This window comes from Euprymna scolopes, chromosome 43, assembly GCF_053919585.1.
Source record: "Euprymna scolopes isolate OS-2025 chromosome 43, ASM5391958v1, whole genome shotgun sequence".
Lineage (NCBI taxonomy): Eukaryota > Metazoa > Mollusca > Cephalopoda > Sepiida > Sepiolidae > Euprymna > Euprymna scolopes.
In genome coordinates, this window is record NC_136524.1 from 30,329,033 (window position 1) to 30,339,032 (window position 10,000).

The window sequence follows — 10,000 nt, forward strand, 5'->3', positions numbered from 1 at the left end:
TAAAAACTCATCTTAAATGGGCATATATTTTCTCAAACGTAAAAACACACTTGGTTGATCCAGAAATTTTAGTCTTACTGGAAGTTTAAATCAATAAATATTTATAATTTTATTATTACTACAAGCAGTGGGCCAAGATCAAAGCATAGTATCTGTTCTTCAGATGCTGTACTTCCATTTCTTGTTCTCTTTTGGTGGAGGAGCAGTCCTTCACGACTGAGACAATTTTTATTTTTGTACCTTTTCTCCACATTAAAAAACGACCCTGGTGTCTAACTCTGTCCCGTCAGGAGACATTGTAAATAATTATGACTACAAGCAGTGGAAGATGTTTCTTAAACCAAAATCAAACAAAAAAGATAATTTAAGGAATAGGTTTTAGCATCGGAAAATAGGCTCAAATTTTTCCGATTCTGATTAATCGTCCCAACACTAATATATGTGCCTCTGTGTGTGTGTGTGTGTGTGTGTGTGTGTGTGTGTGTGTGTGTGTGTGTGTGTGTGTGCGCGCGCACACGTGCACATCATCATCATCAGCAGCAGCAAAAATTAATTTTTTGAATAGAAAAAAACTATCACTCACAACAATTATATGTTTATTAACATTTTTATGAGAATAAAGTCCATTTCATTTTAAATATAGAACTGACCAAAATGAGATAAATTAATAAGTATAATAAATACTCATAAAGTAATATTGTGATACATAGTTCAATACAAATAATAAAAATCGCACTTTAAGAAACCATCTTTAATTTATTCCTTCAGTCCGGCACCATTTGACAGACAATGTTCTTCTTTTAGTTGCCCTGTTTCTTTCAAATGTTCCCCCCCTTTTTTTCGATATAAAGTTTTGCTGACTTATTTTTTTGATAAAGAACTGTTGTACATCAAAATTACTACACGTTCCTTTCTCCCACCATTACAGCAATGATCATTACAATAATGATCATAGCAATAATGATATTAAAAAATGAGGTTACATCAAAGGCAGGTCAATCATATTCGCGAGATTGCTAGATTGGCTTTTTTTAAGGCGAATTTTTGTGAATTTAACCTAGTTTGAAACATTTTGGCCTTCAGCAATTGTATTTGGGATTTTTTCCAAATTGTAACGTACGGACTAACTTAAGAACGAATAAGCAGAATATTATATAGATTATTGTTGTTGTTGTCGTCATCATAGTAGTAGTAGGAGGAGGAGGAGGAAGAAGAAGAACAACTGTGCCAGGACTGGTAAAATGAATCCACCACCATCCACTCAAGCAAAACAGTTTCACATCACTTTTATGTCACCTTACACATTCATGAGCATGTTTCGATCAGCTTGTTAAAAGTAATTAGAAACCTATTTAGGTGATACTGTTTATGCAAAACTACTTTTGTATAAGCATTATCACCTGAAGAAGTCTATAGTTTTTTTTTTAACTAGCAATCGAAACAAGCTCATAAATGTGTAGGGGTGTACCGATTAATTGGCAGGTAATCGGTCTAATCGGTCACTTTGCCGATTAATCAGACGATTAATTTCTTTTCATTTAAACTATTTCATCGCTGCCAAGTGACTCATCAGATACATTAACATAATAACTGCTAATTTAACTTAAGAAATGTTAAATATCTGGTCACTGTTATGGCTTTTTGTCTTTATTAACTAAAATTACAAAAGGCAAAATACAATTTCCAATTCTTAAATAAATATAATTTAACAGTTAGATAAGAAAAGAAGAAATTACAAACCAACTACAAAGTACAAATTGTAATTCTTTAAGTTTTTCACCTGCTGCTGCTGCTGCTGCTCCTGCTGCTCTACTTCCCTATTCTTGTTGCTTACCTCCTCTGTTCAGAGTCTCCTCAGTATTTAAAGTTATATACTTTTAAGTTGTAATGTAGGAACATTAGAATTCCTCCATTCTCAGAACAAAGCCTGTTCCTCATTACCACCTGTACTAAAGAGTCTCTCACTCTGCACAGACGAAGATGGTGCATTTTAATATTTTGAAGCCAGTTTACTCAGCAGTGGTAAGGTCTCTTGTGTCTTCTTTCACCACTGAACTGGATCATCATTTCTTGCAAGTAGTGTTAAAGTTACATAATGATCAAGTTTTTTGTGCACTTAACCATAAGGGATTTACTCCTTTTGAGTTTAGATTGTGATTCTTGCATTTTCGTTGTAGTTGCAGTCTCCAGGTTCAACTCAGCTTCTACCTACCCTAAGTTTTGATTTGTTACTGTAGGTTTATTTGAAGTTAATTCATCAAACAGGTTTGAAAGAGATATAGTTTTACTTTCACTCTGATCTTCTTGACGGGTAACAGAGCTTGAGGAAGTGTATCCTGTGGACTCTGCTTCGTTATCATCAATAGAAAGTAAATGATGTAGAATCCAATTCTTAGTGTTTTCCATGTCATTCTTTTGAAATTTAAATTTGAATCTTAGATCTAGGAAAGTAGACACATAGAAGTTTTTAACATTTAGATAAGATGAAAATTTTGTTTCCATTAAATTGTTCAACAGTGGTAAGGATTCCACTAAAGTCAGAAATATCAGAATTAGATTGGACAACTTTTGAAAGAAATAACCTCAAAGCTAAAATTGTAGGTATTGTTATCGATATGGTTGAAGTTCTTTGACTTGCTTCTTTGGTGATTTCTTCAAATGGACTCAGTCACTGGACAATTTTTTGAACAAGTTTTCATTGGTAAGTTGTTATGGTAGGAATTTTATTATCAACAGCATACATTACAAGAACTTTTGCTGTTCTAAATTCCTGTTCTGCATATAATATGTTGAATTCCACCGTGTAGTCACCTCTTGAATAAGTTTATGTTTTTCCAAATCAAGCTGATCCCATATTTCAGTTAATTTGCTAATTGCTAATGGAGAGTTATTAAAGTGAGAGACTATATTTCTGTTAGTTGTAAATGATTGTCTTAAAAGCCTGTTGGGAAAATAATGAGTCATTTACTGAGAGTTGTAATGTATGTGTGAAGCATGATTCTATTCTAAACCACATTTCCTGACACCAGCAACCATTTGATCTGAATCCCACAAGACTAAGAAAACTTTGAAAATTTTATACTTACTAGGAACATTGTGCGATTATTCACTTATTCTTTACCTGTCTGTGTACCAGAGAATGGAACAACTCTAAGCACAGCTCTGTACTATTCAAAGTCATTTGAAAGCCTATGATCTGTCAAAGGTAGAAAGGGAGCATTATCTGCTGTAACTGTCCGAATGTATATAGTCCATGAAATGCTGCTAATTTCAGCAAGGGACAATTGAAATTTGTTTTGCTTTTGTAAATATATTGCAGATTATTTTGCAGTGAAGTACTTTTTTGATGGAATGGTGTAATTTGAACAAAGTTTTGCAATGAACCTATTAAATTCAATGTCAGATGTTACAGAATATGGTTGAATATCAACATCAATCATTTCTTTTATCAGATAATGGATCTCTTGTGACCTGTTGTCATTAATATTCCAAACTTTCTTTTTGGCCAATATTGATTCTATAGTATTTTGGTGTTTTGCTGGAGGCTCGTAGTTGCTGCCACTTGTTCCTGGAGTGTCTGTTCTTGAATATTTATTGCATTTTTTCTTATTTGCAACTTTTGCTTCCTTTGGACGAACCTTTCTAAGATGATTTAACATATTGTTGTAAAAGTTAGTGTAATGGTTTGGCATAACTTGCAAGCAGTTGTATTCTTAATTCTCGGGATTGATTGATCAAAATATTTCCAGCAAAAACTGGTTGCCGTAATGGTTGAAAGTTGTTGTCAATATTTAGTTCATTTTTTACATATTTAAATTACTCCTGTCTGATATCTGATTAGTAATTCATCTCAATAAAATCTGCATTATCTAAACCAGAAAAATAAAAATATGTAATGGTAGCAAGAGTCAGAAAATGAGGAACACGAGTATGACTGATGAAAAATGCTTTATTTTCGATTCACACATGGTCACAATTTACTGTACAATTCCTCAACATGAAAACTGAAAGATGAAGTAATAATTTTCTTTGACAAATAATTTAAAATAAAAAAAATAATCTTAATTTGATAGGAAGAGAAAGGGGGAAAATTTTCCATATGCTTACATCTATTTGCCTCAAACTCAGTGCAGTTGTAAAAAGTCTACATGTTAACAGAACATCATGCCTGTTAATTTGATGATATGGTTTAAACGACGCATGTCTCTTTGATGAATTTTCACTGGCAAGCAAAAAAGGGAGTTAACTTGCCTTTGTTTATAATATAATTTAATTAATATTAGTGTAATTTATTTTTGTCAAAATTTGCTGATAAATCGGCATTAGAAAACCTATAAATTGACTGATTATCAAAGGGCAATTAATCGGTAAATCCCTAATATATATATATATATATATATATATATATATATATAATTATTTTTTTACTATAATAATTAAATACCTACGGACACTAGTGTTTCATCCTTTCGGGAATCTTCAGTGCAGGGTGTCACGATTAAACATCAGTCGAACGATTCAAACTCTGGCTTGATCAGCAAAGACCGTATTCATTCGGCTACCATTAACCGCGTGAAATACCGTTGAATCTAAACATTTTTTTTTTAAATGTTCTTTACGTCAGTCAGACATATATATATATATATATATATATATATATATATATATATATATATATATATATATATATATATATATATAAATTCCAGTTTAATATTCTCCAGAGATGAAGCAACAAATCAAGTTTTAACGAGGTTCATACAAGAGGGCTCAATACCAAAGTAGGGCCAGATATATTTTTTATTTGCTTTGCATAAGCATTAATATGTCGCTACACATTCATGAGCATGTTTCGATCAGCTAGTTAAAAGTAATTAGAAACCTATTTAGGTGATATTGTTTATGCAAAACTAAACTACTTTTGTATAAGCATTATCACCTGAAGAAGTCTATAGTTTTATTTTTAACTAGTGACCGAAACAAGCTCATAAATGTGTAGTGATATAAATGCTTATGTAAAACAAATATATATATATACATATATATATATATATATATATATATATATATATGCATGTGTGTGTGTATTAAATATTTTTCATATTCACGCGCGCGCGTGTGTGTGTCTTAACCAATTAATTCCATTACTAACTAGCAGAGCATTATTAGGGAAGAGTTTATTAGGCTATGTGCACACAGTGTGATGATAATGTATGGAAGTGGAACCTGGTCAGTGAGGTTTGAGGACATGTGTTGCATGGACAGAAATGATAAGAGAATGGTATGCTGAATGAGTAATTGGAATCTTAAAGATAGTCTTAGTTCTGATAGTATAGCAACATTGAAAGAATGTATGAGATTTCTTGTGTTATTATATGTAGAACAGTTGGAGTAGCAGGTTCAGTTTACAGGGGGGGGGGTCAAGGAAAAATCGGAAAGTGTGATAAAACTGCACCTGATAAATTTTCTTATATCCATCTAATGCATGTTGGCATGTAAAGCGGATATTAAACTTATTATGATGATGACAATAATCATATACTAATTATCTCCTTGGATATTTTGCTGTAAAAACGAATCTATCCATAAACGGTCGATTGATTATGTTGGTATGTTTATTTGCTTCCAGAGTTACATGTAGATTACGGTATTAAGTACTATTGGCACCAACCTGGCGTTACCAAGGACTAAAAGAAAAATGTCACTTGATTGTTTGCTGATTTTCTTTCCTTTCCTCTTTTTTGCTTATTTTCTTTATTTTTCTCTTTTATTTTTTGCTGATTTTTATTCATCATTTTTGCTGATTTTCTTTCTTGTTTCACGTTTTGCTGATTATATCCTTTCATCATTTTTGCTGATATTTTTTTTTTCCATTCCTGTGTTTTGCTGATTTTCTTTTTCTCATTTTTTGCCAATTTTTTTTTTTATTATTATTTTCTTTCCTTTCTTCTTTTTGCTGATTTCTTTGCACATTTGTCTAAAATTTCTAATTTTCTGTCTCATATTGTATTTTTTAGAATCAACCCAGCGAGATGGCTAGGCCGTAATCAGTTTGAATGGAACGTATTTGAGAATTAAACCCTTTCCGTAAATTTGATGGATGATTCTGCTGTGACCAGATCATCTGCATCTGGACAACAGATGACCAACCAGAATAACAGTACATCCCCTTCACGGTCTGGATTATCAGTGCTTGACCACTCAGACATACAACAACAGACAACAGCAAACCTCTCAAACCGGGAGCTCATTAGCCTGACTCATTTGAGACCAGGTCCCCGGCCGCAGAATGAATATGTGGACTCATCACTGTCTTCGAGCAAACTACCTCCATCATCATCTTCATCGACGGTTACTGTTGTGAAGCCGCTCCAGAGCAAAAAACTTCAAACAGAAAGCCACCTACCACCACCTCCGCACAGGTTTTCAAATTCCTCTCTGACCATCGCAACTCATTCGAGCCCGATTTTAACACTTGGTCATGAGCGTAATAGGAGTGGTCCTGGTATCACTAGTACTGTCAATGTTATAAACACCGGCGCTACAACTGGGAGTAGCAGTCTGGATAGTAACAGTAGCATTGGAATTTGTAGTGATGGTGGTGGAATATTTGGCGGCGCCATTTCGAGTGCAAGGCGATCGAGAAGCGCTGTTATATCGAACCAACCAATTACAAGCCAGACCTTGAAAAAATCTACAAATGCGCCTGAGGTTCTTGAGGGTCGGGGGGGTAGTGCGCACAGGGATTCTGTCATATGTGGAAAATGTGGGAAATGCAAGTGTCGTGCTTGTCGGGAACCAAGGGAACTGCCCTCCTGGTGGTTCTGCGGAAATAAATTAGAGATTAGCGCAAAGTCCGCTATGAACATCTGTACATGTATGTGTTGTGTTAAAGGGGTGTTTTACCATTACTCGAAGGGCTATCAACAGGATTCTGTAGAAGGAATGTGTTCGGATGATCCATGTGCAGGATGTGAAAGTCCGCACTGCATGAAACGTTGGGCATGTATGGCGCTCTTGTCACTGTGTTTGCCTTGTTTGTGCATCTATTGGCCTGCAAAATGTGCTCTTGTTTGTTGCACAGCCTGCTATAATGGCTGCAGTAGCAGAGGGTGCCAGTGTGCAACCGGCACAAACAGAACTACTTCGACTTCACAAACAAGACGACTAATCGAATCTGATGGGTCAAGCGCCTAGCAAAAAAAAAAAAAAAAAAAGAAAAAGAAAAAAGCGTTCAAGGAAAAAAAAGAAAGTTTTCCTTTTATTTCGTTTTGTTTTTGTTTTTTTTTGTTCTTTTTTTTTTCTTGTTTCAATTTAACAACAGAGGAAAAAAAACTTACACTTTAAGAAATTTTTTTTTTAAATATGAAAACAGATTCAGCCATAAAAAAATATTGGCATTTATCCATTGAGAGAAAGAAAGGAAGAAAGATAAAGAATGAGAGAGAGAGAGAGAGAGTTATATACTTATTAAGAAGAAAAAGAAGAAGAAAAAGAAGAAGAAGAAGAAGACAAAGAAATTGTTTTATGTAATATTCTTTAAACCATAGGGCAGCCATTTTTTTCTATGTGTCTTTTTTTTTTTTTTTTTTTTTTCAATACCTGGTTCCCTGCCTCATGTTGCTAAGTTACATAGAAAAGCACAGGATATGTATATTTTAAGAGGCATTTTTTTTAAATATTTTAAGAGGCAAATAACATTGTGTATTTGCATATTTTTTTCATACCCTTTTCTTTTTTTCTTCCTTATTTCCTTTCTCTTAATTATTTAAAAAAAAAAAAAATTTTTTCAATTTGTCTATTACAAAAAAAAGAAAAAAAAACAAAAAGGAGAAACTATTTTTAAATTTGGTTAATCAATTTCAAGAAATTGTTCTTCATAAGATTCTTAGCTTTTTTTTGTTTAGTTTTGTTTTGTTTTTTTTTTGTTTTTTTTTTCGTTATTCAAAAGATTCATTATTTAATTGATATTAATTCTATATGTTATTTATATATTTCGCATTACTATTTCTATTATTATCATTATTATTATTATTGTTATTGTTAGGGTTATTATTATTTTCTCTACCTTACCTTTACTATAATATCGTCTTCTGTACTATATTATTTATTTTATTACTAATCTTTCACGTAAATAAAAACACTACTATTGCTTTTTAATTTATTATCATTTAATATAAATAATATTTTATCTGTATTAAAATTGTTAATTAATATTTAATGATTAAATTATTACTATTACTTTTGCACTTAATAATAATAATAATAATAAAAATAATAATAATAATAATAGTAGTAGTAGTAGTAATAATAATAATAATAATAATAATTGTTACTCAGACTCCAGGGAACACCACTGGTTAATATCAGTGAGTAGTCATGGATGATAGCTTGTGTGAGAACTCATAGTTACTGTGATCAATAATATTAGTAAGAGTAGTAATAGTAGTAGTAGTAGTAGTAGTAATAATAATAGCAATAATAAAAATAGTAATAATAATAATAATGATGATAATAGTAATAATAAAAAATATTTTAAAAATAGTTAAAATAATAATATAATAATCGTAATAATAAAATATTTAAAAAAAAAACAATAATAGTAATAATAAAAAATAGTTTAAAAATAGTAATAACAACAACAACAATAATAATAATAATAATAATAGCAATAATAAAAATAATAAAATAGTTATAATAGAATAATATAATATAACAATACTGAGGATAGTAATAGTAAAAGAATAATAAAAATTGTGACAGTAGTAGTAGTAATAGTAGTAGTAGTAGTAGTAGTAGTAGTAGTACTATTTATTATTATTATTATTATTATTATTATTATTATTATTATTATTATTCATGGTAGTGTCAACCTTTTCAATGTTTTTAGTTTAATTTTCTTTTCATTGAATGTCAGTACAATTAGTGGCAGACATAGTTTCTTATGAACTGGTTAATGTTATCAATCAATTATTTACATGTTTAGACTGAACATCTTCCGCGACATGTTAACTTCTTCCAAGTTCAACAAGTTGTTGTACAGACATAAATATGTGTAGTATTCCAAAATTTGTTGAAGTAACTCTCAAAATTTCTTAACAAAATTCCTCCGAGTGTTCTGATTATAGCTATTATCACCTTTGTCTTCTTTCCCCATAGTCTCTGCGTTCAGAATAATTGTCACTTTTTTTCTTGAGCTCCTTCTTCCCGACTCTGTGATCACCAGGAATTGATTCTGCACGTGACGGTTTCATTGTAAGCATTAATGATATTGTTACGATGCGACATCTCAGATATTTCACATAAAGACATTCATTTTTTTAATATAAAATTTATTAACACCATGAACAGTTACAAGAAAAATAGTGAGAGATAAACCCTTTAGCAGATTGCTTACTATGTTCCGTAGCACAAAATCAATCACTTTTTGCGCTATGAAACAGATACTGTCAAGAATTGTAAATGTCAACTGAATTAAAGGAATAAATTATAAGATGGTCAACATCATGAACTTTGGAATATAGTCTTTGTCATTTATTCACTAAATTGCTCTGTAATTACATTGAGCTTCTTAAATAAGGATTGGTATATATTATAAGAAAATATATTTCCAGAGAAATATATATATATATATTGGCAGCGAGTCATTATTCAAGCACGTCTGATTGAATACAGCAGAGTTATTCTTTTTTCCGATTTTTCTGGATATCTTTTCCATTTGCCAAGCATTCTTTTTTTTTTTTCAGCTGGCATGTTGTATAAAATGGCGCCCAAAAGTTCTTATTCAGCCATATTCTTCTCAAGCACTTTCTATCGGTGCATCCGATTATCATCAGATATCTAGAAAAATCGAAAAATGAATAACTGTTGTATATATATATATATATATATATATATATATATATATATATATATATATATATGTATATATATGCCTAGTTTTAGCTGTTCAAGAGTGATAACTCATGAATTTAACAAAGTTATTACGAGTGTTCAATGA

General features: G+C 31.3%; 1 protein-coding gene across 4 annotated transcripts in view; it reads left to right on the top strand.

The window, feature by feature from the left end:
* The window catches only part of LOC145268263 (uncharacterized), a 336,860-nt gene extending 329,265 nt beyond the window's left edge, over positions 1 to 7,595 (top strand). For all 4 annotated transcript variants that reach the window (XM_080123621.1, XM_080123619.1, XM_080123620.1 and 1 more), the window contains one exon: positions 6,018 to 7,595. In XM_080123621.1, coding sequence (XP_079979747.1) covers positions 6,018 to 6,047 — 30 coding nt within the window. In that variant the 3' untranslated portion in view covers positions 6,048 to 7,595. The remainder of the gene's footprint in view (positions 1 to 6,017) is intronic.
* Positions 7,596 to 10,000: the final 2,405 nt, after the last annotated feature.